We start from the raw sequence: 25,855 nt of genomic DNA on the forward strand, positions 1-25,855 counted from the left end.
GGCGGGGTGATTCTGCATGAGATACACAACCTTTAGTGCCGTGAACAGGCTAGAACTAACTTAGTAGATCGTCACAGATGTAGGAGGTCAGTTCTACATTATAGTCGATGCTATGTAGTGACACTCATCCATCGCGCGAACGTGAAGGCGGAATCGTGATGGGTGGTTGTCGCTGTCACTGTATGTTTCGAGTCCCTCACTATCCTGTTGCACAGCTACAGGTACCTACAGCACCATCACCTTCAACCCCGGCCAGCCATAAGGGAGGCTAGACGTCGGTCGAATTCTTGCCAGGTTCTTCGTAAGATCTGATACCAACATACCCAGTACCTACCCGGCTTCATCTCACCTACTTCCATGCTTGACATGTCAGACGGCCTGGCCTGTGAAGACCTCTAGAGGTACCTATGGACGCAGATCAGAATATTGTGTGCCTTGAACATGACTACCTCCTGTACCTAGCTACCCACCTACTGCTGCTATTCCTACTGCTATCGTTGTACCTACCTTCCTTACCCATGCATTCGACGCTCGGAAAGGACCTGCACGCGTGCAGATCACTGATTAGCTTCACTCGGCGCGGCCGTTTCTTCATGGAGAAAAATCTTGGGCAGCCATGCGAATGTTGCCCACGTGTTCGCAGTCTTATCATGTGAAGAGAGTTACATGTGCCTTTCCGCAGAAGCGAGTGCTGCCCACCGGTCGCTCCGAGTGGACGACAGACATGGGAATCACTCAGCACCAGGCGTACTTCATGTTCTCAACCCATTCCACCTCCGTTCCACTTCCCTCGCCATACCACTTCAAACTTGCAATGCTCTCCACTTCCCGCTCTTGAACAACCACGTTCGGGCTGATCTGACGCGCGCCTGCCAATGCGAGGCTAGTAGGGTTCCACAACACCACTTCTTTCATATCCCATCTCGCAGCCTCTGTCTGTGCGACTTGGAAGATCTTCGCGATGGACTGCCTGATCTCATCGACTCTGCTCGCTTCCACGCCGTGGATAGGAGTGCGGCCCTCTGCTGCTGCATTAATCGCCTCTGTGCCGGGAGCGGATGCTGGAGAGAAGTCTGCGCCGAGCGCGTCATCCTCGACCACAAGTCGCAGAATGTGGAGAGTGTTTGGCTCGTGACCTGTGGGATCGGACCATACTCGAGCCCAGTATGCCCATACATCGTTTACCCTAGCACCTCTGATTGATGGAGTCTTGTGATATAGCTCGTTGCAAACAAAATCCTCGCGGGCATGTGTCCAGGCTAGAGTGCGAAGATCGGGTATGATGGATACCGCTGTCTGGGACCCTGCCTTTCTGTTCTTGAGCCGAGCGCGAATCAAGTCTTCATCCGCAACGCAAAGTGCCGCAAGATCTTGGCTGTGCAGCAATCTGACGCCTTCTGCCGATGGTGTCTCTTTCGCTGGCAACGTAATGTGTGATGACGGGAAAGGATGCCAGCCCTTTGCAGCATAGAATTGCTTGCCAATGTCGGAGTAGAGCACGCTGAACAGATGTGCTTTCCCATTATCAACCTGCCAGTTCTCCAGCTTCTTCCCAACCTCGGTCATCATCCTACTCGCGTATCCTCTTCCCCTGAAGGCTGGTGGACAAAATACCGAGCACAGTCCATGACATATCACCTCCTCGACGTTGCCATCTCTGGAAACCAGTGCACGCTTCTTAATAGTCTCGCATCCGCTGAGTACTTGACGCTCGGCGGCTGGCCCTGGCTGCCACACCAGTACCCAGCTCGTCAGTCCACCATCCTTGGTGAGATCCTGAGCACCCAGGTACTTCTCTCGGCGCAGATAAGCTTCCACATTGAGCGCACCTTTCCACTCGGAACTATTCGCATGTTGCAGTGCTTCTGCCTCTTCTGGGGTCGCCGTGGCGAGGTAAACGTCGGCGGAATCTGTGGAGGGAAGATTGATGCTGCCCATCTTGGGTCACGTTGGGTGAATTGGATTCGCGGAACGTTTGTCAGCTCTCTCGTGTGCGCTATCGAAAGAAGAATGAATGGAAAGTACGAGAAAGAAAAACAGAGGGAGGCATCAATCGATCTTGATGTGCTGGGCTTTGGATCGGCCTTTGGTGCCCCACAGTGCGCCCTTCGTGATCAGTTCTCGTGTTGGTCGTGTAGACTTGCGGTTAGCGGTTGGCAACGAGTATACCTGCGGTTAGTGATCGAGCTGACGATACCATGTGGCAGGACCAACAAGGGATTCACGGTGAGGCCTGCATGCGGACGAGTGCGATGGGTATTCTAGTTCTACCGTGGTGTCAGAAGATTAGGCAGTAGGCCGCACACTCCCGCGCCATCCTTGGTGCGCATGTGGACGTTCTACCCTCTTTCTGATGCTTCGTTGTCAACCGGTCCTCCATCCTCGTGGGATGAGATGGAGTTTGGGTCGGAAGCGTCAGCTGCGAAAGCGCTAGGACGGTAGAGTTGCAGAGCAGACGAGACGAGAACAGCAATGAAACTGGTCCCGTCGTGCTGTATGTATGCGCTCTGCGCTCTGCGCTCTGCCCACTGGTCATTTTTCATGTCTGTCTATCTGCGACAGACAAGCGTCCACTGTGCATGCAATGGACGTGTTGCGCTGCAGGATGCCGCGAGATGAGTGGTCGGTGAGGGCGTGTGAGGTGGAAGACATCAAAGAGCCCTGGAGCCTTGCTTGGAATAGTTCTAGTTCTGTTCCGCTGGCGCTGGCGTTGGCTCACTACTCTAAAGTTACCACCTCTCTGACGGGAACCCTCCTTGCGACAGCATCGAGCAGCCGCAGGTGTCTTTCAGAGGGCGCCCGCCGCCGCCGCCGCCGCCTTCTTGGAGGTCACTGTGGCCCTTCACGCCCGCTGGGAGGTCGCTTGCGGATGGCTTCCATTCACTTTCACCCGTGTTATTAGGTCTTCGCCGACGAAAAAGTGAGCCCAGCTTGCCGCGACGCTCTGCTGGACGTCTGTTCGCTTCTGTTCTGTGCCGTGCCGTGCTGTAACTACCTACCTACCTGACCTACCTACCTACCTACCTACCAACATAGCTACTTCCTACCACGGTGGTAGAAGACGAGCAGGACCAAGGGACAGTCGCGCTCAAGGCACCTGCGGTACCTTACATGTCCTTGGGCCGACCGGCGACCTTCTCCACCCTCGCAATCCTCACAGCTAAACCTACCTGTACGCAGCGCTCGCTATAACTCTGACATTCCTTCATGAAAAGACTACTTCCTCCTTTTGCCAGGACATTTGCAACAACACCTCCGAGGTGATCTCTGCGCGTGTCGGTCTTGTGAATTGCTGGGATCTGGGCTTTCTGGACTGCATGCGCGTTCTTGCAACTCACCTCACCGACTGACTGTGCCACTCTCCGCACCTGAGCAACATTCAGACATGGCCACCACGAGACGACGTTCGCCTCCTCGGGTCATCGACCTTGTCAGCAGCGACGATGAGGATGACGAGGTCCAGCGTGTCGATCCGCCTCCCAGACCTGCACCGCCGCCGGCCATTAACCTCGACGAATCCGATGATGAGCTTGTTGCGTCGACTCCAACCTCTCCAGATAGTCGAGTGCCACGAACATTTGGCCTCGACGGACATCCGGGTGCTTTCCCAACATTTCCAGATGATGCCGAGAGACTCCAAGCATCCCCAGAAGCTGCTACTCAGCCAGACGCGACCGAGCAAGACGGCACGTATGAGTTTTTTGGAGATGAAATAGTCTGGATACCGAACGACTCCCAACAGACTCCGCTGGGTCAGAATTCCCCACGCGTCAAGTTCCCAGCTTCTGAAGAGGGTTTTCATAATGATTTCCCGTTTGAACAGATTGAGAACCTTTTCACTGGCGATACGTGCCTACAGCGAGTTCTAGACGTTTTTCCAGATGTCAGGTAAGTCTACTAGACATTATCTCCGTCAAGACGATCCTTGTGAATCAGCGCAAGATCTGAGTTCCAATATCCTAGTAGTCTGCTAACTCCGTGCCAGCCACGACCATGTTCTCAAGCTCTACGATGAGCTAGGTCAAGGCGATCCTCCTATGCCCGGCGCCGACCGCTACGAGAATATCATCAACAGACTTGTGGAGGCAGATGGCTATCCCAAGCAAGGTAAAGGCAAAAGTCCTGAGCTCAAACGGAAGGCAGAGAACGACCTTAAGAAGGACGATTTCAAACGCTGGGAGGGAGCAAACCGTCCCGCAGGCTTTGCGGCACTGAAAGGTGTCATGGCTGCTGCCTTGAAGGCGGACTTTCCTGTTATGACCGGGAAAGCCATCAAGCAAGAAATGGCACAGCACAAGCACCTATTCCAGACGTATGTGGCTCTCGCAGCGCTGAGAGATGCAACAGACACAGGCTGGACTGGTCGACCTGCTTTGCTTCCTGACACAGCAGACACAATTCTCCTCAATACTGGCATCCCCGAGCTCTACGATGAACTCCAAGCTGCCCGCAGGCGCGTTTGCATCATCCGATCAGATCGCACCATTGCTCTTGCAAAGCGACAAGCGGAAGATGAGAACATGAAGCGAGCCACGGAGGCTGGTGAGACTGCCGAATGTCAAGCATGCTTTGATGACTTGCCAATGAACAGGCAGATCCACTGCAATGGCGATATCGCTCACTACACTTGCTTCGACTGCATGGTTACGTACATCAAGTCTGAAATCGGTCAATCTCGCTGTGCGGTGATGTGTACTGCTGGTTGCGGTGCTGATTATGCGTATGCGCAGCTGCACCTCATCGACGACTACCAACTTCTCGAAAAGCTCGCGCAGCTACAGCAGGAGAAGGATATCCGGGACGCCGAGCTTGAAAATCTCGAAGAATGTCCTTTCTGCGATTTCAAAGCAATTCTACCTCCGATCGAAGAGGACTTCGAGTTTAGATGCGCCAATCCTGACTGCGAACGAGTCAGCTGTCGTCGCTGCAAGGCGTCCTCTCACATTCCCAAGTCCTGTGAGGAGCACGCTCAGGACCACAAGCTCGACAGCAAGCATAAAATTGAAGAAGCCATGACCGCAGCATTGGTGAGGAAGTGCGGCAGGTGTAGCAAGCCCTTTATCAAAGAGTTTGGCTGTAACAAGATGGTGAGTCACTGCAATTTCTACACATGAGAGCCTGCGCCCTCATTGCACATGCTGAGGTAGTACCTGCTAATCCTGCCCCAGCACTGTCCCTCCTGCGGCAATCTTCAGTGCTACGTCTGCTCTACCTCGGTCAAAGACTATACCCATTTCAACCAAAGTGACTTGCGTGCTCCGAACTCGAGCAGTGCCGGTTCATCAGACCAGCGTTGTCCACTATATGACAATGTGGAAGAGCGGCACGCACGTGAGATCAAGGAAGCTGAAGAGAGAGCACGAGCAGAGGCGATGGAGGCACACCCAGGTAAGACTCAGCACACGTTCCGTGACCCTCTGCACACATCAACAACTCCACTTCTATTGCTCGTCGAAGCAACTCAGCTAACACGGGGACAGGCATGAGTGAGGAAGACTTGGCGATCAACGAGTCTGATGCAGTGCGCCAAGCCTCTCAGCAAAGGGCTCGGCAAGCCGGGCCCTACGGTGGTAACTATGGTTTATTTGGATTTGATCGAGGTAGACTCCGGAACGGTGCTAACGATAACGAGGGCATTGATGATGGTCTGCTACGCTACTTCGCAGCTCAAGATCACATGGCGCCGTTACCACAAGGAAGGAATGAATTGAACTTGATCAGATATCGGGTAGCGGCTGAAAGAGCGCGCCTACAGGCACGTCGAGCTCAGATAATCCGAGATGAGGCAGTGCGAGTTCGGCTGGAGCTGGATGCCCTCCAAGTGGAGCAAGACCCGATACGCAGAGGCACTCCGATCGGGGGTGCCCTGGGACATGGTCTAGGAGGCCACATTGCTGGACACGGAGTTCAGGCCCATGTAGCTCGTCGAGCAGCGATGTATCAAGGTCGCGATGCTCTTCGGGCTCCGCAAGGGGGCGTGCAATATGAGATGGCCGGTTATATGCCCATGTATGGCATGCAAATGCCTGGCGCCGGCCGTTTTCCTCACCACGAAGCTCCAGCGGGCACCCAGGCAAATGCTGTGACTCCCGATGGTACAGCCCCTCATACCACCGCTCATGGGCTCGGAAACATGCTTGGTGTTGTCGGTGCGGGTACTCCAGCTCCACCGGCAACAGCAGCAGCAGCAGCAGCAGCAGATGATGATGATGATTCAGTGGCTGCTGGCCCCGACCATGCCCTGGGCGCGCAGAACAACGGCTTCGGAGGTGGTCAACAAGGTCTTATCCGTCGTATCTTCGCAGAATTATTCGAAGGTGATAATGCTGATGACGCCTTTGACGTCGGCAGAATGATTGCTGGCGAGCACGAACCACATCTATTTCCCGAGCTGCTCGGCGCTCATCATGCGCGAGGACGTGACGCTCCCGCTCGAGGCCGTGCACTTCGTCATGCTCTCGCTCGCGAGATCGCTCGCGAATACACGGCTGCAGCAGAGGCGCCAGGTCATGGCGTCCCGCACATGGGAAACCGGGCCGGTGGTCGTGAAGAGGTCTACCAGCCAAATCCAGCGGATCCACGGCGTTATCATCAATTTGGGGCTGCGTTCCCTGGCGCGCCACATGCTGGATAGAAAACATGGGAGCTTCCGTGGGCGTTGTGACGGAATGCATGAGTTCTTCCGAGCGCGCACAAACATGTGCAGGTTTACTGGCGCATACGGTGTCATTGGGAAGAGATGGTTTTTTATACCATGGTCAGGTAGTGTTAGGCTATTAGCAAGGCGTTTGGCATCGGGTAGGTCCGCGCGCAGCATGTATGAGCTGGAGGTAAGGTAGCTAGTATCTACAGCTGTCGCGTCAATGAATAAAAAAAGTATTAGTTAGAACTGGGTGTTCCTCTCTCATCTCAGAATTGTGCATGGGTACTTATACCTCTACTACATACCTATACATGTGCCTTGTATAGGGATATAAGGGTGCAGTGATGGATATGGAAGTTAGGTAACATACTACCTAGTAGCCTAGGTACATCGTCACTCTGCGGTCATCAAGTCCTGGCACTACCTCCTAGATCTAGTCCCGTCTACCGAGAAGTTCCATTCGAGACCGACAAACACCTGGAACCAACACTCACACACCATTACTGACACTTCCATGTACGCACACACCAAAAACACACATGTCGACGTAGGAATGGTATAGTCAGGCGCAGCAGCATGCAGATGTCGCCCGAGGGACTGTCATCACCACCATCATCACCATCATCATCATGAGTACCGCCGTCCTGAGCAGGCAATCCAGTCGAGTGCCACTGGTGCCAGCCGATGACACGACATCCCTCACTTCTTTTCCCGACCCTGCAGAAAGCACCTCTCCCAGCTTGCAGGGAGTCAGTAGTTCTAGTCTCGAAGCCGGGGCTGACGAGGAACAAGCTTTGGATGCCGAACGCCAACATGATGCAGCTTTGCCCTCTCCTCGCAGTCGAGCGCTGAGTGAGCCGCTGAGTGCGCTGCTGGATGGACGCGGCCGTCCGTCCATGTTTGATGTGCAGGACGTCGACGACGGAAATCCCCAAACCTTGGCCGAGGCGAGCAGAGAGAGTATTGACCGGATTGTCGAGCGGAGAGGTGCCGTCGCCTTGATTCAACAGCTGAGTCGCCTGTTGGCCGAGCGGGATGCTCATGTGACCGCGCTGACGAGACTGGCCGAAGAGTACAAAGTGCCGGAGGAGCGCATTGCTGAGACTGCAGATCGTGTGAAGCGCGCCGAGCGGAGGCGACGGAGTCTCGCCCGGGCCGCGCACGAGGAAGTGGTGTCGAGAAGGGCGAGTGCGAGTGCGAGCAGTCGAGCGGCGAGTGTGCGGGAAGAAGCGCGTGAAGTGAGTGGGAATGGGAATGCCACGATTCGCGGTCTGACCAAGTTCTTCGGTGGCAACGGCAAGTCTACGGCGAAGAGGAAGGAGAGTGCGGTGGCCTCTCTGCGAAGCGCTTCATCCTCGAGGTCCAGCTCCGCTCAACCACCGACAGTGCGTGCCAGCAAGGCACCCAGGCCAAAGTCCATTGATGTGCAGAGTCTGAACAGCGTCGCCAGTGGAGACAGCATGGGATGGACGACGACTCTGTTCGGAGGCATCAGTGCTGCCGGCGGCACGATTAAAGGTCTCGGGGGAGGTGGCAATCGACACGGATCCGAACATGAGCCCCGGGAGCCCGTGGAGATGAGCACACGGCACGATGAACGCACTTTACCCCCAACTCTCTCCAAGTCTCTGCTATCTCAACCCTCGAAAACAGCGCACGACGCGGAGTGGAATCGCTTCTTGAGCCGTCTTCTGCGGTCTCGCGAACAAGCGGGCGAGGAAGCCCGGTCGGGCGAGCTCATCGGCGCATCACATTTTGGCAATGAAGGATCCAGTGGGAAACAAAAACAAGAGGCATTGACTCGCCTCGTTATGGGAGGCATCCCCATGCAGTTCCGTCATCCGATATGGATGGAACTCTCCAATACGCAGGCCATCATGCAGCCCGATGCCTACAAATACTATCAACAGATCATCTCAGAAACCGCACATCGTCATTCGGAATCCTCCGAAGACATTGACGCCATTCTCAAAGACATTCCACGCACCCTGACGAGCAAATACGACTACTACGCAGAAAAGGGCTACGATCGACTGCGTCGTCTTCTCGTCGCTTTCGTCTCGAAATACCCCGGCCTCGGCTATACGCAAGGCCTGAACATGATCGCGGGATACCTCCTCCTCGCCATTCCCGACGAAAGCGACGCCTTCTGGGTGCTCTGCAACATGGTCGACACCTTCTTTCCCCCCAACTACTTCAGCAAAGAAACCGCCATGTCAGCTCCCATTGCAGATAATGTCGTATTACGATCTTACGTCAAAGAGCAACTCCCCAAACTGTCCGCCAAATTCGACGCCTTGGACATTGCACCCGAGCACACCGTCCCCCTCTCCTGGTTCCTCACCGCCTTCACCGCCATCCTCCCCGAATCCGTCCTCCTCCGCATCTGGGACGTCTGGCTCTGTCTCCCGGGCCAAAAGACCTTCCTCTTCAACATCGCTCTCACTTTACTCGCAGCACATCAAAAAGGACTCATGGATTGTGCCGATCAGAGTGAAATTTGGGCCTACATGTCGAATCGCATCAAAATCTCGGAAGAACCCGACAAGGTGACGGAATTGATTCGATCGGCGTTTTTGTTGAGGAAAAAGTTGGAGCATGTCGAAGGGAGGCGTGCTGCCGAGTTGAAGAAGACTTTGAAGAGGAGGATGGAGGAGAGTGCAGAAGAGCAGCTACTGCAGGCTGGTAGTCCCCTAGAAGCTATGGCGAATGGCGGGGCGACGAGATGAGATGAGATGAGATAGAAAAAAAACTGCTATGTGCTATGCTATGATATGCTATGCTGAACCAGCAGCAGTAGCTATCGCATATAACTATGCTATGCAACTAACTACTACTACTACTACCACCACCTCCTCCAAAAACAACCTCCCCAGCTCTCTACTGTCCCGCACGAGTAAACTTCTCTCTCCTCTCCCTCTTCCTCGCCCGATCAACTATATCGCAATTAAAAATTATCGTATCCCTATTACTAGCGTAGTAGAATTCTAAGAAAAAAAGAATTTCCTAAGTACGCGACAACAAAACCTCCCAAGCCTCCTCTCTCGCCCTCTGCATCTCCGCCTGTCGAATTTCCAACTCAAGCAAAATTTTCTGCCTTCGAGAGCTTTCAGCGAGCCAGAAAGGCGAGTTGTAGAATTGCTGTTGTTGTTGACGAGCGGAAATTTCTCCCTTTTTCTTCGCAGCAGCAGCAGCAGCAGCAGCAGTAGCAGCATCAGACCCCTCTTCTGGGGCAGGAGACAAGTGTCTACTTCGCCGAAGCAGCTCATTGCTCCTCTCGAGCTCTGCACAGCGCAATTTCAAAGCATCGACTTCAGCTGATTGCTCTGCAAGTGTTATTTCCAAGGACTGCACTGCTTCACTGGCGCTATAGTATTGGCCCTGGAGCGCGAGGGCTTCCTCCTTCAGTTTGCTATACTCGTTCTGCAGACGTTGGAATTTCGTGTTTTGCTCGGCCTGCTTCGAGTGTTGCAGTTCAAAAGTATCGTCGAGTTCCTCTTCGACGCTGGTTAGTGCTTCTTGGAGGGAGTCTCGCTTTGATGTCATTTGGAAAAGCTCGGCGCGGGTTTGCTCGAGTCGTTTCTCTACTAGACGACGCTCGTGCCATTGTTGTCTCATTGTGGTGTATCGTTCATGGTACTCGTGCAATAGAGCTCGCGTGAACTGTGCGCGCTCTTCGCGGATTTCGGGTATTCGGTCGCTGCCTGGTACGAGTGGTTGTCCGGCATCAGCGCGTTTGATGTTCTCTGCTTCGGTCTCGAATTTGAGGAATGATCTCTGGACTTTGAGAAATCTGGCGGCGTCTTCTTTCTTCTGTCGAGCAATGGCAAGCTCTGCACCCGCGGCCAGACCAGTCTCCCGATCCATGCCCGTCAGCTCTTCGAGTTCTTCTGGCGTCGCTGGCATCTTGAAGCTGCCAGGTAGAGTATAAGGTATCGCCGGGAATATGACATCTCCTGCTGGATGGGATACAGCACTACTTCGTTGGTGAGTTCCCTTCCTTGGACCCTTCGACGTTGACGGACCGTACTGAAGCGGCGAGACGGGTTCCATTGTAGGGTCGACGGTGCTTGTCACACCGGGTTCAAAAGACGACAGAGGGAGCACTGACGGGTTCGGGTTGAACGGGCTTGACACTGGAGGGACATAGGATGGTTTTATACTTCTCCCGAACAGACTCGTCGCACGTTTGACTCCACATGATTTCGGTTGAACGTCTTTGCCCATTCGGTTTGGACCCGGGTCTCCAGTTCTGGTGTTGATGCGAACAGCGGGTACCGGCCCTGAGCCATCGAGGCGCGAGCTAGCTCGCGAACGGATCTGCGGCGTCGGATTTGTGACTCGCTGCTGCGCCTTTTGATATAGAGCCTGAGCGCCATCAGATGGCCCTGGGAGGGAGGAGTCCAGACTCCGCGACCGCGTAGGTTCATATGTACCTATGGGCTCCAACGCCCTGCCCGCGGAACTGGTACTGCGCGGCCGGGCTGGGTTAGGATTTGGTCGGTTGTTCAGATCGTCCCCTGAACTATCGTACTCGTCGACCAGCTCGGGGTTGTAGCTGTCAAAGTCTTCAAAAACAGACTGATCGATAGCGATACTATAATCCTCTGCGGGGAACTTGTTGAACTTGCTCTCGTCGATGGCCAAGTCTCCATCGTGATCTTGCCCATCTTCAACCTCATCATCGTCGTCTTCGTCGTCGTCATCATCAAACGCCGACACTCCGTACTTGACGAGTGTACTCGGAAATTGGAAGTCGCTGAAGTCGCTTGGAGTGGCTGCTCCGCCGGAAGCTGCTGAACCTTGGATGTTCTCAGCGGACGCAACCTGTGCGTCTACATAGTCTGCGCCTAGCGCAGTCAAAGTGGGCTTGTTTTCTTCTTCGGCCATAGTAGTCTGACTGTATAGGCTGGGAATTCAGTATCCTGATATAGCGCTGAAAGAGGACCTGCCTCTAGTCTGAATGAATGTGTGATAAGAAAATGACAGGTATGAAAAATCGAAGCAGCAATATGGAAAGGAAAGGGAAAGTTGAGAATGCGGGCTTGGTATACCCTATATTGCCACTGCCTTGCCATGTCGAGGTCTTCTTTGATGGTGAAAGGCCAAAAATAGGTCAAAGGAGAGATTCTTTCAGTTATGAAGTCCTCATTACTGCAGCAATCTCTCGAGCACAAAGGCAGGGTCTATTTGGCGACAAAGGTTTTGTCGAGTACGTCTTGTTGTACACTGACAAGAACCCTGCCACGTCTGAGGCAAAGTGGATCGGGGCGTGTACAATGCTAAGAGTCGCATATTTCATTCTTCTTTATACTTTACTGTGATCAGGTCATCATGTTTATTACAAATCAAGAGCTCCCTGCATAGGACTCCTGAAGACCGAGACCTGGTGAGCTGCAGAATATCTGGCTACTTCAACTGTTGGCAATGCTTTCGAGGCACTACTCTCTGTTGTTCGCCTTGTTGTGTCAACGGCATGAAGTCGGACTACGGAGGCAGTTCTTGTACCTGAGACAATCATGGGCAGTGCTTGTGACATGGTGTATATGTTGATGTTGATGATGATGCTGATGTTGATGTAGAAGAAGAGAAGGATGGAGGTTGATGCCAAGTCTCAATGCCGAGATCGCTCCCGACATTCCTCCAGCTCACTTACCTCCTACCTCCTACTCTCCTGTGAAGCAGCTCTGTCTTTCTCGCATTGTACAGGGCGTTGGGCGTGTGTGTTGTTGTTGTTGTTATGGAAGGGCCATTGCGGATCGAATCGCCCTATCTCCGCTCTCTCATCGTATGTACCGTACCGTACACCCTCCAACATATATATCCGAAAGAGGATGAAGAAGCTCACGATCCCAGGCAGGCGGCATCGCAGGCACAACGGTAGACATCTCGCTATACCCGCTCGACACCCTCAAAACTCGCCTACAATCCTCCGCCGGCTTCTGGGCATCCGGCGGCTTTCGCGGCGTCTACAATGGAGTGGGCTCGGCAGCAGTGGGCTCCGCGCCGGGTGCGGCTTTGTTCTTCATGAGTTACGAGGGGACAAAGAGATATCTCGCCCCATACAGGCAGAGTGCTTCGAGTGAGACGGGCGTGCACATGGCAGCGGCGAGCTTGGGGGAGATCGCCGCCTGTTCGGTGCGGGTTCCCACAGAGGTGGTCAAGCAGCGCGCACAGGCGAAGCAGCATCCTAGTTCTCTGAGTGCCTTGAAACACATTCTGGGGCAGAGAGCGACATATGGCCTGGGACACGTGTGGAGGGAGCTGTATCGAGGCTGGGGCATCACGGTCATGCGGGAAGTGCCATTCACGATTATACAGTTCCCGCTGTGGGAGGGCTTGAAGAAGTGGTCACTTGCACAGCGACAGGGCCCGAAGCCTGCGGACGTGACTGCCGCTGAGAGCTCACTGTATGGAGCCATGTCGGGTGCCGTTGCTGCTGGTCTCACGACACCGTTGGATGTTCTCAAGACCAGGATGATGCTGTCCAAGGAGCGAGTCAATGCCTTTGATATGGCTGCGCGGATTTGGAAGCAAGAAGGTGGTCGTGTCTTCTGGAGCGGTCTGGGACCGAGGACCATGTGGATCAGTATCGGTGGTGCTGTATTCCTGGGCAGCTACCAGTGGGCGAGTAATCTCCTGGGTGGAAGATAAAGAAGATGACGGAGCGCGGTGAGCCTCTCGAAGCCATGTTGGCTAATCATGTGTCAAGGTAAGTATTGAGCTTGCTCCCAATCTGTGATGAGGAGACGCTCGAGAGTGCGTGAACAGGAGTGGAGAAGACTCCTGATGCCGCTCGAGCCCTTGTCGAACCAGCGTGGTCTTCACGAAGCTCTCCAAGTAATGCACCAGTTTCGCTTCTAGTGACTGGCGAGCTGCGGCGACTATTGACTGTCTATGAGAAATCTGGACAGCACGCATCTCGAGCGGGAGTAAAGAGCTGAAGTAGTATGAGGCTGTAACCAAAACCTGCTTCACTTGCACGGGCCTTGGCTCCGGCACTTACCATACTGCCGCTTGGAGTCATAAGGTACAAATGAGAATTCCATATCAAACTATCACCTTCTCTCACATTTCAACACCGAACTTCTCACCTTTCTCAAAACCACACAACAGAGAAGAAAACCCGCACCCACCGCCCCAACTCCACACACACAAAAACCTAATCAGTCTCCATCGTGATACCTCTCCACACCCTCTTCCACAACCATGTCAACCAATCTGACCCTCACGGCCCGCGAGCTCGAACTCCTCAAAGAAGTCGGCAAACATCTTCAAACCGCTTCCGTAAGCCAACTCCCTCTTCCAGCACCCTCCCTCCCATCCATCTCTCTCCAAACAAAGCACCCTTTCGCCTTCCCAACAACTTCCACTCACTAACTCACTTACTTACGCGCAAAAACAGGTCGACTGGTCCTCCGTCGCTCAAAACATCAACTACAAAACTCCCAAAGCCGCTCGCGATAAATGGTATCCACTTCGTGATAAACTCTTTGGAGGAGCTGCGGAGAGCACCAACAACACCAGCAGCAGCAGCAGCAGCAACAAGAAGAGTGGTGGTGGTGGGAAGGATTTTGCTACGACGCCTCTTCGTGCGAAGAAGAGGAAATTTGGTAAGTTTTTTTCTTTTCGGGAAAAGAAAGGGAAAAAGATATGGACATCGTGGATATATGATGCGATGTATATACATATACATATATATGATGTAATATCATCAAGACGGCGAGAAGATACTCGACTAATGAATCACTTAATAATAGTACACGCCATCCAAGACAACAATGAAGATGATGAAGAATTCAAACAAGAAGAAGAAAAAGGCACACCGTCGAGAATGAAGACGTCGAAGAAGATTTTCAAGGCAAAGGCTACAGACAAGGGAAAGAATGCTGCTACTGCTGAGAATGAGGCTGAGAATGAAGAAGATGAAGTCAAAGTCGAAGTCAAACCGGAGCGTGTGGACAATGATGAAGATGATGAGGATGAGGATCAGGATGGGTATTTGTTTTAGTGCGAGTCCCTAAGGGGCACTCGATACCTGACAGAGCCTAAAGGGAGGGGAGGGGAGGGAGAATGACACGCACGTGAAGGGTCTTACAGGTATCTTATGTGTTGCTGCTACTGCTGCTGTTGCTGCTGGGGCGATTGGCAAAGGGTATTATGGGGAAGAAGTGCCCAAAGCCAAGAGAGCCTCCTTTTCTAGGTACCTAGGCAGACTTTTGAAAAAGAATTACGTTGCTTTTTGTTGATACTACTTTACTACATACATACTACAGTACAGACCTGGACTGTTTCTCGATTTCATATTTATTTTTGTGAAAATTCTCTTTCCTCACTCACAACTCCAACTCCAACTCCAACATCCCCGCCACCCCCATGGCCAGCAAACTCGACAGCGCAGCCATGACAAAATTCACTCCATTATTCGTCAACCAATCCTTTCCCATCTGCACTCTCGTTCCCCCCGGCATAACTTGCACTCTCGCACCTCCCGCGCCCTCCACAACTTTTCCCGTCCCGCGATCCTTCACCGTCACCTGACACCACGCACCCAGCAACGAATCCAGAACCGTCCCCGCCACTCCACTCGCAATCAACACGACAGAGACTTGCGGCGGAATATTCTCGAGATGTGGCGGAAATTTCCGCAACGCGACATGGGCAGTCAAGACTAACAATGAAGATCCGAGTCCTCCGTATCGAAACCCATCAATCGTGACTCCGCCATTCGTGCCCGGCGGGACAGTTTCCCACGGCGCAGTAATCAGGAACGGCGAGGATTTGGATAAAATGCCGAGTTCGGAGGAAAAAGTGTCGGCGGCCACGGCGGCGTATTGTGCGATGATGCCGATGGGGAGAAGGCCTTCGAGGGTGGGGAAGTAAGGGCCGGGGGTGAGATTGGGAATGAGAGAGGAAATGAAAGGAGAGGTTTTTGATGAGAGGAGGTAGGTGTGCAGGGCGATGAGGAGGGAGGCCCAGCCGGAATTGGCAAAGACTTGGATGGCGCTGCGGGCGCCTTCGCCTCCTGTGCCGCCGGTGGCGGATTGGGTGAGGTGGGATTTTTGGGAGTGGCCGATCTGTGTTGTGTTTTTGGAGAGTGGTGTTAGTTACCTGTGGATGGATGCAATTTGTTTGAAGTGTGGTGATGGATATCAAAGAGTATGTCTACCTAGGTACGTACCTTTGTCACGAGTGTACCCAGTAAGAAGAAAACCATCAGGAGCCAGAAGAAGGCCTGCCAAGGATGGAGCATGTGAATAATGGCCACGACGACGCCGGAAAGGACGCCTGCGGGAGTGAGTTTGTTTCGAGAGACGGCATACGTGACCAGGGCGATGGTGGCGCTGATTTGAGCAACATGTTCGCGAGCAAAGTCTTGCACAAAGTCCATGATGGAGACAGAGTGTGTGTGTGGGAAGATGAGGTGCGTGAATAGCAGAGATGCGTGTAGAGGGATGAGGTTGAATGCGGTAGGCCACGTTGCCGGCAGAATCCACAGAGGTGAAACACAGTGGATATGATGGAATGCCACAATGACCATCAATGCACAACGATATACTCGAGTACATACAACTCCATTCGACTCAAGCAGAATATGTGCCTGCTGCAGTGAAAGTTCAGGAAAGAAAGTCTTGTTGTTGTCAGATGGTTCATCTCAATGTTACATAACTTTCATCGTAAACTTCGTAAATAATTACATGAAAATAATTCCAGGCTCCAGCCTTCCAAGTCCCCCATGTCGAATCCATTTAACCGAAGAGAGCGTCTCCCAGTCTAATCGACACAGTCTTGTGCTGAATGTAGTTGTCCAGAGCGTTCTCACCGAGCTCACGGCCGATACCAGACTCCTTGAAGCCACCGAATGGAAGCTGGTGGTGAAGGGTGTTGTATGTGTTGACCCAGACCTGTGCGCTCACGTTAGCTCATTGTGACATTGCGAGTGCGAGGAACGACGACTTACAGTTCCGGCCTTGAGGGCGTTGGAAACCTCGATGGCGGTGTTGAGGTTCTTGGTGTGAACGGCAGCAGCAAGACCGTAGGTGGTGTTGTTGGCAACCTTGATGACCTCTTCCTTGGTCTTGAACTTGGAGATGCAGCACACGGGGCCGAAAATCTCCTCTTGCACAATTTGCATGTCCTCGGTGACGTTGGAGAAGATGGTGGGCTCGATGAAGTAGCCCTTGTCTCCCTTACGGTTACCACCGATCTCGACGTTGGCACCTGCATCCTTGCCGGCCTTGATGTAGCTGTGGGTTGAAGCGTTAGATGTGTACGACTCCATCAGGTCATATGCATGCTCAAACTCACCTCATGATACGGTCAAACTGCACTTGCGAGACTTGTGGGCCCTGGAAGGTGTCCTTGGCGAATGGGTCACCAACGACGTTCTTGGCAGCACGTTCTCTGAAGCGCGCCAAGAACTTGTCGTAGATGCCCTCCTGGACGTAGATACGCGAACCGGCGCAGCAGCACTGGCCGTGGTTGAAGAAAATACCAAAGTTGACCCACGAGATGGCGTTGTCAATGTCGGCATCCTCAAAGACAATGTTTGGTGACTTGCCACCGAGCTCGAGGGTGACCTTCTTCAGGTTGGATCCAGCAGCAGCCTTGAGGATCTGTCGGCCGACGACAGTGGAGCCGGTGAAGGCGACCTTGTCGACGTCCATGTGCGCAGACAGAGCGGCACCAGCGACCTTGCCGAAACCAGAGATGACGTTGACCACTCCCGGTGGGAAGCCGGCCTCCTTGATGAGCTGGGCGGCGACGAGACCACCGAGTGGGGTCTGCTCAGCAGTCTTCAAGACCACGACGTTACCCGCAGCAATAGCGGGTCCAATCTTCCATGCCCACATGAGCAGGGGGAAGTTCCATGGGATGATTTGTGCGCACACGCCAATGGGCTCCTTCTTGATGTAGTTGAAGGTGTCTGGGGTGGTATCCACGACCTTGCCCTCGATCTTGTCGGCCCAGCCGCCATAGTATCGCAAGCAACCCGCGCTCATGCTGATGTCCACCTTGGCCATGGACTGAGCCTTGCCGTTGTCGAGAGCCTCCACCGAGGCGAGCAGCTCGAGGTTCTTCTCAAAGAGATCGGCGAGCTTGACCAGCAGCTTGCCACGGTTCTCAGGCGTCTCTTGTCTCCATGGGCCCTCGAATGCCTTGCGTGCGGCGGCGACGGCGATGTCGACATCCTTCTCGGTGGCCTCGTGCACGGAGGTGATGACCTCCTCGGTGGCGGGGTTGATGACCTCGAAGGTCTTGCCGTCCACACCCTTCACCCACTCATTGTTGATGAAGCTGCCGTTCGTCAGCGTCCATGCCTACAAGGCGGCGGGATGGGGTCGTGTACTTACAGTCCGGTAGGCTGGGTGTACTTGCCAGACGATGGCGTCTCGAGCTGAACGGAGAGATCAGACATGATGGGTCGGGTACAACAGGTAGGTAGGTGGGTAGGTGGGTAGTGTCGTTGGTGAATGGGTAATGAATGTCCAACGAGAACAGATGTTGGAGGAAAGGAAAGGGCTCGGCCAAGATGGGCGGCGGAGGGGTTAAGTAGGTAGATGGAGAGCACTGCCTAGGCTAGGTAGGTCAGGTCAGGTAGGTAAGCAAGGCCATCATCTCCGTTCCTCCACCTTCACCTGGTCCATATGTCCACGCCCCGTCCCCATTGCTCCACTTTTGCAGCGCTCCACTTGTCCAGACAGGCACAAGGAAGCTTCGGCTGGCGGTGGATATTGGGGATTCGTGTCGTCGGCGGCGTGCTGTGAATGGCTCTCGGTCCAAAGCATGGCTGCGCATCTGCACTCGGCCATGGCGGGGCACCGGAGCCAAAACTGTCCAGCAAAGCGGGGAAATTTGCTTCGTCTGGGGCCGTATTGCTGCCTTAGTAAGCGTGGCCACCTAGGGTTCCCGTCTTCTTCCAGGACTGCCAAGCAGGCCGTCGGTGATGCATAATCATCGTCTGAAGCGTCCGTCGTTCGGGGGACTGATCGGCAGAAGACACAGGCTCTCGCGGCAATTGTTCTCCGTATTCTCGCCCTGCCCTGTCCTCGAGCTTCTCGTCTCTAGCAGATCTCGTCAATAATAACAATGATAACCACAAGGTCCATAACCTAGAATAACACGGTAATAATCACGAGCAAGACGGGGTCGAGCCCGGCCTCCTTTGCCACGGAATCGCAGCTCCACTGACGGCATTCCTGATCTGTCATCTGAGGTGAGAGCGAAAAAGCCCAAGAAAAAAAGGTTGTCTTCCGCACGTTGTAGGAGCCATGAGAGGAGGGGCAAATCCGCCCGCCTGTTCTGCCAATGCCAGGCCGCACCAGGCGGAGTGGAGCACTGGAGGTAAGGTCATGTACCTAGGAGGTAGGTGCATGTAGGATGTAGGTAGGGACAGCTCTCCAAGACTCCAACAAACTCCCCCGGGCCCCGGCCATCACTCGCGGGTGGAGGTCCCTCCTAGCGTACCTATTGATTCGGCCTGAACCACACGCCACAGTACTGTACTAGCGATACATCAGGCCATCTTCTGGAACCATCCTCGCCGTGCAAAGTTGCTCATGAAACTAACTCTGCGAGAGTGATGCGAGGTGAAAAGAAGGGACGATGAGCATGCTGCTGCGCACCACTGAGAGGTGGCCAAGGAGAATGATGGTCGTGGTGCCAGTGTTATCTGAATTCATGTCCCAAATCCCCCAACGTGGAGCCCTTCCTGCATGTTCGTGCAGCCCTTCCACAACTCGTACTGATACAATCTCGAATATCAACTCGAACCAGACTCACAATAACGGGATCCCACCCGAGAATCTCGCAAAACTTAGCGCAAGCGAACGTCGTCCTGGTGCCTGGGAAACGTCCTTTACATCACCTCGTCGACCATGCCCGTATCTCCGCCATTCGTGGTGGCGGCCGGTGCGCCATTAGTCGAGGCAGCTGCACCTTCACCACTGCCAAAGTAGTCCTGCATCTCGGCATCCAGCTCCTCTGCAGTCTTCGCCTTGGCTCGACCCGCACGCCCCGACTTCTCTTTTTTGGCCTTCTTATCTCCCGCGCTTCCGTTGGTGTTGGCCGCTTGGTTCTTCGGCTTCGCCGCACCAGCTTGTTTTCCATCCTTCTTGACCGCATTCTTGGGCTTGTTACTGCGAGCGGTATTAGTGGAAGTCAGACCAGAACCAGCTGAAAAGAACCTTACACAACGCGTTCGGAGAGAGGCTTCGGTGCTTGTGGCGCAGGTACCGTTCGTGCATCGACAAGCACTTCTATCTGTTGTGGTCGTCAGTAACATGGAACGGGCGAGTCCATGATGGAAGTCACATACCCTCATCTTCTTGCCATCCACAGGTGTACCATCAAGGCGTACGGCCTCGGCAGCCGCACCTGACCGGCTGAAGAACACCGTGGCGGATCCACGGCTGCGGCCAGTCGGTCCATAGTTGAGTATAACCTTCTTCACTGGGGCAACTGAGGTGCTGAAGTAGTCCTGAACACAAGCGGTGTTAGTGGGCTTCCAGAGATGATAAAAAGCGAGTGGCCAAGGAAAGAGATTCCGAGTCGCGTGGCATGCCACGTCCGAGCACTAGGGCACTGATGAAGGCTCTCGAGATGGGAGCGGCAACATCGAACAGCAGAGGACAAGCAGCAGCACGTGGACAGTGGTATCCCTGCATCAATGAATCAACCAACCACTTCTGTCGAAGCCCGCCCGGTCATGATTCGACATCCATGCGCATGCTCGCTGTGAGTTGTCAAGGCCCACTGTAGCTTTCGCAATGCCTGCACTCGGGTTGCCATCACCGATATATTGTTCACGGGCATACGCATAGCGTCTCGACCTCCACTTGTGCGCCTTCACCTGTGTTGCCTCGTGTGTATGCATGCTGCTGTCCAAATGCTACTGCTTGCCCTCGAAAAGTCATGCCATCATCATGAGCGTCTGCGTCCGTCACGCGCGTGCTTGCCAGGCAGCGTTCGTGAGTATATCATGCAAGATGCATCTTTGGCGCTCTGACGCATGCGAGATGCACTGTGCTTAGGCAAGCGGGCAGTCGCGGAGCAAGAGCCTTCTGCCAGCTCAGCTGTTTTCCACCGAGCTCCTTGTGGGCAAAAGCCTCCGTGCGTCCAACGGGAAATGGTGCGCGTATGGTGGGAGATCGAACATTGCGGTTCAAAACGTGTACCGTGCAGTCGGCGCGGTCAACGTACCTTAATCAACGCTTCCGTTACATCCTCGGGCAGGTTGGAGACCGAAATCTTGCTATCTCCTGTAAGTGGGAGCGCCGCAGCAGCGGGTCCCTTTGGTGGCCTTGCGCCTTTAGTCTTCTTTGCAATACCTCCGGCTGGTGCGACGGCGGCGGCGGTCGCGGCCTTTGTCTTGGTAGCAGCCTTTCGTGGTGGCAGGCGTCCAGATCGTCCTCCGCGGCGGGCGCCGGCTGGACGGTCCTTCATGATGGCGTCGAGCGATTGGTCGAGCTTTCCAGACATGGCGAGTTGTGGTTTGTGGTGTGATGGAATGTGCCGTGTGGTCGGTGGTGGTCGGAAAGCGGTGCAGAAATGAGGACTGGTGGTGAGCAAGTCGTTTGAATTAAAGTGGCTTAAGTAGATGGAAAGGATGCGCTGGCGCGGTAGAAAATGATGGGCGATGGCCGATAGTGAAGTGAATCAGACGGTTGCGGTTGGCGAAGAAGGCAAGTGGGCAGAAGCTTGCGCCGAGTCGGATGTGCGACCGCTGAGAGTTGTTATTGTCGTCGTGACTGGTATGGTTGATGGCGGAAGATGCGTCGAGTTGGCTGTGACGCTGCGCGGTGATGGATTGTGGGTGCGCTGGTGTGGTGGTGATGAGTTGGTGGAAGAGGAAGAGAAGCAACGGAGGTGGAGGAACAAAGGAGGGAATCTCGAGAAGGGAAGGCTGGAAAAAGTGGAGACAAGGCTTGGCGTGGCTGCCTCACGAGTCACATCTTACAACACATCACATCACAACACATCGCAACACTGCACCGCAGATGCGAAAACGACATTCATTCACACGCATACACCTACAAATCCGTAAGCAAACATAGATGTAATGGACATGCCGCTCAGCTTGTTCGTGCTCCACGATCTATTGGTGCTACCTACCGGTATCCGCTGCCTGGCCTTTTGATCTGGCATGACTGGAAACTCAACGGCTTGCTCAATACCATTTTCGACTCCAAGACCCCAGATATGGCAATCCTTGCCCTCGATGCTGCGAAGATGGTGGCTGATCGTTATTATCATGCCCCTTTCCAGCCCATCAGAGTGCAGTCTGCCCATCAATTAAACCTCACCTCTATGCACGTCTGCTCATTCCAAGGAAGCCAGCATCCCCAACAGTGCCCGAGGATTTGCAGTGGTAGGAGGTGTCTATCGCGGCAACGCCAGGTATGGGTAAGCTGTGAGGATAGAGGGTAATCGCCCGCTCTACGAAGGCTGATTTTAGCCTGGTTGAGAACTAAGGTTTTGGCGAAGAACTTCAATAGTCTGCTGAATTCCGATGGATAGGGTGTGCTGTTGGGAACCACAGTCTGGCATGGTGGTAGTGCTCTATCAATGGCACGTCAGGAATAGCATGCACTTTATTTATGCCGGGCGACGAGAAAGGACGAGGATGGTACTGTACTGACGATGGAATGGGAATACCACACCTAAATACCCGCCACATTCTCATTGCGCTAGGTGGACCTCTCGAGACCTGCGTCTTGCAGGTGGTACTTCGGAGGCATAACTACACCAGATACTCTGCGATCTGCTCGATTTCGACTATCACTACACTTTGCTCTCTGGCAGGTTGGTTGCGGTGCCTGTCTGATCTAACAAGGCTACTGTCTCAGTTCGAAGCAGACATTGTATTCCCTTTCCCTTGCGCTATCAGTGGCTTTCTGACAGTTCTTTGCGCAGGAGATTTAATCCGAGCTAGCAATTGCCGACCTCTACTCAGCTCATCCATTGCGTGATCAGTCAGCAAAGTAGTAGTCTCTGGTAGATGTGCGGCATTGGTATGCCCCTGCCCACGCTGCCCGCCCTTGCATGTCCAATTTCGGAGGCACGGATGAGGACCACAATACCATACTAAAGTCTCGGCATCTCTGCACGTTGGTGACCACGTCTGAGGGAATTTTGCACGGCAAATATCGTCTACCATTCCGTCCGAATCGATTCTAGCGACTACCACGAGTACAAGGCGTCACATTCGCAGCTGTAAACGCCTTTCTTCTTGCGAGCCATGAGCGGTATATCTTGTGCCGGTCCATTCCCGGGTAGCACCGGGCTCAACTACCACGAAGCAAAGACTCTGGTTTCTGGCTTCTGTGAAGCCACAAACTCTCATGTAATTGGACTCTCTACAAATGAGACTGATACTTTGAAGACAGCCTGGGGCAACTCGAATATCCTGCTCTCCATCTCATACACAACTGCAAGACATACCTACGACACAAGTTGCAGTCTAGATGCTCATGCAGAGCTGACTGTGCGCGCAAAAATCTGTGAACAAGCGTTTTATCGTCTCCTCGACGAGTGCGACACAAGTCCTTCCGGAAACCTCGGAAAATACGGTGGCACCGTCTCAAGCGGGTGTGGTGTGTACACACTCTCCACGCAGCCCGAAGAGATTGTGACATGCGGCGGCAATCCTTATCCACGATCCATTGACATGCCACTCAAGACCATGGAACAAGGTGTTGCAGACTATTGCAACAGACCTTTGGAACTCACGCCGGATTACATCTACACCAACACGTTCCTCGTTGACATCCCCAAAGGACAATCGCATGGAAATTTCCTCAAAAATGATATTGTGGTCAAGACAGTCACGGAATTCAATGATCAGGGACAGACTAATTGCGCTTACTCCAAGCCTTTTCAAACGAATGGAGAAGAGTGCAAGCGAAAACTTACTGCCGTCGTCGACAAGTGTGGTGGCGAAGGCGGTTCCCTGAGCGAGAATGGAAAGTACGGATGTGTATTGTGGACGATTTGGGGACAACATGCCACATGAAGAAGAAAGCGAGCGGACTTCCCTGTAAAAGCTGGACGAACGAGATGATCACGTGACATTGATTTCCACACCTTTCTGGTCAAGATCTATATCCCCAGAATCAGCGCCGTTTCGGTCCGGAAACGCAAGCTCTTTTGGTCACTACCTATGAAAAAGTGCCAGCTACCGGGCCATGGTCTCAGAGACCTACCAACCCGCTCCTGTCCAAATGATGACACACTTGGAAGCAATCAGAACCATGCGGGTAGTCATGTTCCAAATTCCAGCAAGGCACTGTGCTGGAAGATTCTTGCTTGCGAGCATAGGGTCCTACAACTCGGTACCTTACGCGTGAAGCCAGTGAGAGGAGGTCACAAATCTTTTCAAGACGGACGAGAAACGTCAGCTGCGCTTCGGCGTTGTTGCAAGGGTCGTACGGTCGTACTGAGAATTCGGCCAATGCTGGTATCAGAGGACAGACTGTCAAGTGTTTCTTCAAGGCATGTCGAGAGGAGAATGTCAACAACGAGGTTTGAGAGAGTGGTTTGGTGATAATAATTCAGTATCTTGTGATACCATGGTTTCATAGTATCTCTGAGGATCCCCTGATAGATGCGGTATCACAATCCTCCAGGAACATTAGTTCTGCCTTCATACCTATATATATATACAGCTCTCATCCTTCTCATCTCAATCATGCCTCATACACACATACATACAAATCTCCATCCTCCCTCTCACCACCGCCACCACCAACAGGAAATCTCTAAACACCCACCTTCTTTCCCCCCTCGGGCAACGGCACCCTCAACAACGAATACGGCCTCTGCCTCCGATCTGTGCCCGGCGCAAACATCATCGTAAACGCCAACTGATTATTCGTGAAATACAAGTACCCATCCCACCCCACACTCAACGTATCCACCCAATTAATCCTCTCATCCCTCACAAACAGAACATCGCTCGCATTCTTGGGATAAAACGCTCCAATCGCATTCGCCTCCGCAACACCATGATAAATCACATCATTCGAATCCGTCTCGAGCCCATCCGACACCCCCGTTTCACCCCAGTTTTGTATCGATGCTTGCGCAAGAAGTTCACTCGCAGGGAAAGAACGATCTCGTAACCGAGCAGTCGGGATAGAGAAGAGTTCGCGTCCAGCGACACATTTCCAATAGAGTGTAGAACTATCCGCGGAAAGAGTAATTCCATCTGCGCCGAAATTGGTGAAAGCAAACGGAGATCCGGAGGGAGCAGGGGCGCCATAGATGTTTTGACCCCAGTGAGGAAAAACGAATTGTTGGGTCGTGCGGACTGCCGGGTGGAGATCTAGATGACGCCAACTTTCTCCTGTGGAAATGTCGACGGTGACGAGCCCGTTGCGGCCTTCGCCGGAGGAATCGGTGATGTAGATGAAGCCTGCGGAGCCGTGGGTGAGGTCGATGCGGAGGTCGTTGAGGTAGGAATCGGGATAGGCGACTTCTGGGGGAAAGACGATGGTTTGGAAGACGGTGTCGTTGGTGAGGTGTACTCCGAGGATTTTGGTGCCGCCTGGGGAAGCATTGACGATGACTCCGTTGGGGAGGGCGACACGTCCGGTGTCGAGGATCCAGGCGCGATTGGCAGCGTCGATGACGATGGATTGGGAACCGATGAGGTAGTTCTGGTAATTGGCGCCTGTGGGCGGGTTGGTGGTGTAGTTGATAGCTCCCCCGGGTGGGTTATTGATCTCTACACTGGGCCAGGCGACTTCGTGGGTGCCATTGATGAGCTCACCGATGGTGAAGCGGCCATTAGTGCCATCATTGGTGTTGGCTGGGTCCAGAGCGCCGGGGTAATTGGAGAAGAGGCGACCTTCGCGTGAAACAGCAATTCCCGTAGGGAACTGGGGGTCGCCGGCGTACAGATGGACGAGTTCAATAGGAGGACCAGCCACGCCGGGGTCGCGAATGAGGAGGTCGTAGTCCAGACCATTGCTTGTAGTGTTGCTTGTGTAGTACTGGGCTGATGCCAGCAGGGAAAAGGCCGTGGTGGCCGCGAAAGCTGATTTGGGAGCCATCATGCTTAACTCGCAATCAGAAAATGGCAGAGGCGGTGGTTATTGTGATGATGAGAGAATGATTGTCGTAGGAGGTTTATATTACTTCTGTTGTGCAAGTCTTCCTGTGCTTGGCCATCGTCACCAATCTTGTCACCGCATAACCGCATAGCCTAGG

The 25,855-nt window shown here is 53.6% G+C and overlaps 12 protein-coding genes across 12 annotated transcripts; 6 read left to right on the forward strand and 6 right to left on the reverse strand.

Annotated features, from left to right (window-relative positions):
• Positions 1–434: 434 nt before the first annotated feature.
• On the reverse strand, positions 435–2,055 carry SEPMUDRAFT_151593 (uncharacterized protein). Its single transcript, XM_016906914.1, has one exon. It carries the CDS (start codon positions 1,936–1,938, stop codon positions 736–738), a length of 1,203 nt encoding a protein of 400 aa, XP_016757768.1. The 5' UTR covers positions 1,939–2,055; the 3' UTR covers positions 435–735.
• Positions 2,056–2,744: 689 nt separating this feature from the next.
• On the forward strand, positions 2,745–6,889 carry SEPMUDRAFT_151594 (uncharacterized protein). Its single transcript, XM_016906915.1, has 4 exons — positions 2,745–3,888; positions 3,986–5,087; positions 5,169–5,388; positions 5,481–6,889. Exons 1-4 carry the CDS (start codon positions 3,386–3,388, stop codon positions 6,632–6,634), a joined length of 2,979 nt encoding a protein of 992 aa, XP_016757769.1. The 5' UTR covers positions 2,745–3,385; the 3' UTR covers positions 6,635–6,889.
• Positions 6,890–8,334: 1,445 nt separating this feature from the next.
• SEPMUDRAFT_25271 (TBC-domain-containing protein) lies at positions 8,335–9,288 on the forward strand (the record flags this gene model as incomplete). Its single annotated transcript, XM_016908390.1, has 1 exon — positions 8,335–9,288. A coding segment is annotated over one exon (954 nt), but the record flags the coding sequence as incomplete, so codon positions are not given.
• Positions 9,289–9,649: 361 nt separating this feature from the next.
• SEPMUDRAFT_120488 (uncharacterized protein) lies at positions 9,650–11,533 on the reverse strand (the record flags this gene model as incomplete). Its single annotated transcript, XM_016901608.1, has 1 exon — positions 9,650–11,533. One exon carries the CDS (start codon positions 11,531–11,533, stop codon positions 9,650–9,652), a length of 1,884 nt encoding a protein of 627 aa, XP_016757771.1.
• An 850-nt stretch (positions 11,534–12,383) lies between these two features.
• Positions 12,384–13,699, forward strand: SEPMUDRAFT_135999 (mitochondrial carrier; the record flags this gene model as incomplete). The annotated part of the gene is made up of 2 exons (XM_016902747.1): positions 12,384–12,431; positions 12,500–13,699. 2 exons carry the CDS (start codon positions 12,384–12,386, stop codon positions 13,295–13,297), a joined length of 846 nt encoding a protein of 281 aa, XP_016757772.1. The 3' UTR covers positions 13,298–13,699.
• A 153-nt stretch (positions 13,700–13,852) lies between these two features.
• Positions 13,853–14,654, forward strand: SEPMUDRAFT_120490 (uncharacterized protein; the record flags this gene model as incomplete). The annotated part of the gene is made up of 3 exons (XM_016901609.1): positions 13,853–13,930; positions 14,049–14,256; positions 14,404–14,654. The coding sequence occupies 3 exons, from the start codon at positions 13,853–13,855 to the stop codon at positions 14,652–14,654; spliced, it is 537 nt and encodes a 178-aa protein (XP_016757773.1).
• Positions 14,655–14,877: 223 nt separating this feature from the next.
• Positions 14,878–16,044, reverse strand: SEPMUDRAFT_151595 (uncharacterized protein). The gene is made up of 2 exons (XM_016906916.1): positions 15,825–16,044; positions 14,878–15,720 (listed from the first exon to the last, which is right to left on the reverse strand). Exons 1-2 carry the CDS (start codon positions 16,032–16,034, stop codon positions 14,980–14,982), a joined length of 951 nt encoding a protein of 316 aa, XP_016757774.1. The 5' UTR covers positions 16,035–16,044; the 3' UTR covers positions 14,878–14,979.
• A 230-nt stretch (positions 16,045–16,274) lies between these two features.
• Positions 16,275–21,477, reverse strand: SEPMUDRAFT_151596 (aldehyde dehydrogenase). Its single transcript, XM_016906917.1, has 6 exons — positions 19,962–21,477; positions 19,836–19,906; positions 17,998–19,782; positions 16,952–17,941; positions 16,605–16,890; positions 16,275–16,548 (listed from the first exon to the last, which is right to left on the reverse strand). Exons 3-6 carry the CDS (start codon positions 18,060–18,062, stop codon positions 16,393–16,395), a joined length of 1,497 nt encoding a protein of 498 aa, XP_016757775.1. The 5' UTR covers positions 18,063–19,782; positions 19,836–19,906; positions 19,962–21,477; the 3' UTR covers positions 16,275–16,392.
• SEPMUDRAFT_111104 (uncharacterized protein) lies at positions 19,503–21,124 on the reverse strand (the record flags this gene model as incomplete). The annotated part of the gene is made up of 5 exons (XM_016900896.1): positions 19,503–19,782; positions 19,836–19,906; positions 19,962–20,123; positions 20,400–20,495; positions 20,846–21,124. The coding sequence occupies 5 exons, from the start codon at positions 21,122–21,124 to the stop codon at positions 19,503–19,505; spliced, it is 888 nt and encodes a 295-aa protein (XP_016757776.1).
• SEPMUDRAFT_120494 (uncharacterized protein) lies at positions 21,282–21,689 on the forward strand (the record flags this gene model as incomplete). The annotated part of the gene is made up of 1 exon (XM_016901610.1): positions 21,282–21,689. One exon carries the CDS (start codon positions 21,282–21,284, stop codon positions 21,687–21,689), a length of 408 nt encoding a protein of 135 aa, XP_016757777.1.
• Positions 21,690–22,349: 660 nt separating this feature from the next.
• SEPMUDRAFT_72565 (uncharacterized protein) lies at positions 22,350–25,734 on the forward strand. Its single transcript, XM_016909998.1, has one exon. The coding sequence runs from the start codon at positions 22,884–22,886 to the stop codon at positions 23,655–23,657; it is 774 nt and encodes a 257-aa protein (XP_016757779.1). The 5' UTR covers positions 22,350–22,883; the 3' UTR covers positions 23,658–25,734.
• Positions 22,350–25,734, reverse strand: SEPMUDRAFT_151598 (major royal jelly protein). The gene has a single exon (XM_016906918.1). The coding sequence runs from the start codon at positions 25,699–25,701 to the stop codon at positions 24,403–24,405; it is 1,299 nt and encodes a 432-aa protein (XP_016757778.1). The 5' UTR covers positions 25,702–25,734; the 3' UTR covers positions 22,350–24,402.
• Positions 25,735–25,855: the final 121 nt, after the last annotated feature.

The sequence above is a fragment of the Sphaerulina musiva genome (assembly GCF_000320565.1).
Source record: "Sphaerulina musiva SO2202 unplaced genomic scaffold SEPMUscaffold_10, whole genome shotgun sequence".
Taxonomy (NCBI): Eukaryota; Fungi; Ascomycota; class Dothideomycetes; order Mycosphaerellales; family Mycosphaerellaceae; genus Sphaerulina; species Sphaerulina musiva.

Bases quoted from the DNA above. Each gene is read 5' to 3' on its own strand.
- SEPMUDRAFT_151593 (XM_016906914.1), bottom strand. From the start codon at position 1,938: ATGGGCAGCATCAATCTTCCCTCCACAGATTCCGCCGACGTTTACCTC.
- SEPMUDRAFT_151594 (XM_016906915.1), top strand. From the start codon at position 3,386: ATGGCCACCACGAGACGACGTTCGCCTCCTCGGGTCATCGACCTTGTC. The intron at 3,889-3,985 runs GTAAGTCTACTA...ACTCCGTGCCAG, and splicing joins GACGTTTTTCCAGATGTCAG to CCACGACCATGTTCTCAAGC. The intron at 5,389-5,480 runs GTAAGACTCAGC...ACACGGGGACAG, and splicing joins GGCGATGGAGGCACACCCAG to GCATGAGTGAGGAAGACTTG.
- SEPMUDRAFT_151595 (XM_016906916.1), bottom strand. From the start codon at position 16,034: ATGGACTTTGTGCAAGACTTTGCTCGCGAACATGTTGCTCAAATCAGC. The intron at 15,721-15,824 runs GTACGTACCTAG...AACACAACACAG, and splicing joins TGGGTACACTCGTGACAAAG to ATCGGCCACTCCCAAAAATC.
- SEPMUDRAFT_151596 (XM_016906917.1), bottom strand. From the start codon at position 18,062: ATGTCTGATCTCTCCGTTCAGCTCGAGACGCCATCGTCTGGCAAGTAC. The intron at 17,942-17,997 runs GTAAGTACACGA...GACGAACGGCAG, and splicing joins TACACCCAGCCTACCGGACT to CTTCATCAACAATGAGTGGG. The intron at 16,549-16,604 runs GTAAGTCGTCGT...GTGAGCGCACAG, and splicing joins ACGCCCTCAAGGCCGGAACT to GTCTGGGTCAACACATACAA.
- SEPMUDRAFT_72565 (XM_016909998.1), top strand. From the start codon at position 22,884: ATGAGCGGTATATCTTGTGCCGGTCCATTCCCGGGTAGCACCGGGCTC.
- SEPMUDRAFT_151598 (XM_016906918.1), bottom strand. From the start codon at position 25,701: ATGATGGCTCCCAAATCAGCTTTCGCGGCCACCACGGCCTTTTCCCTG.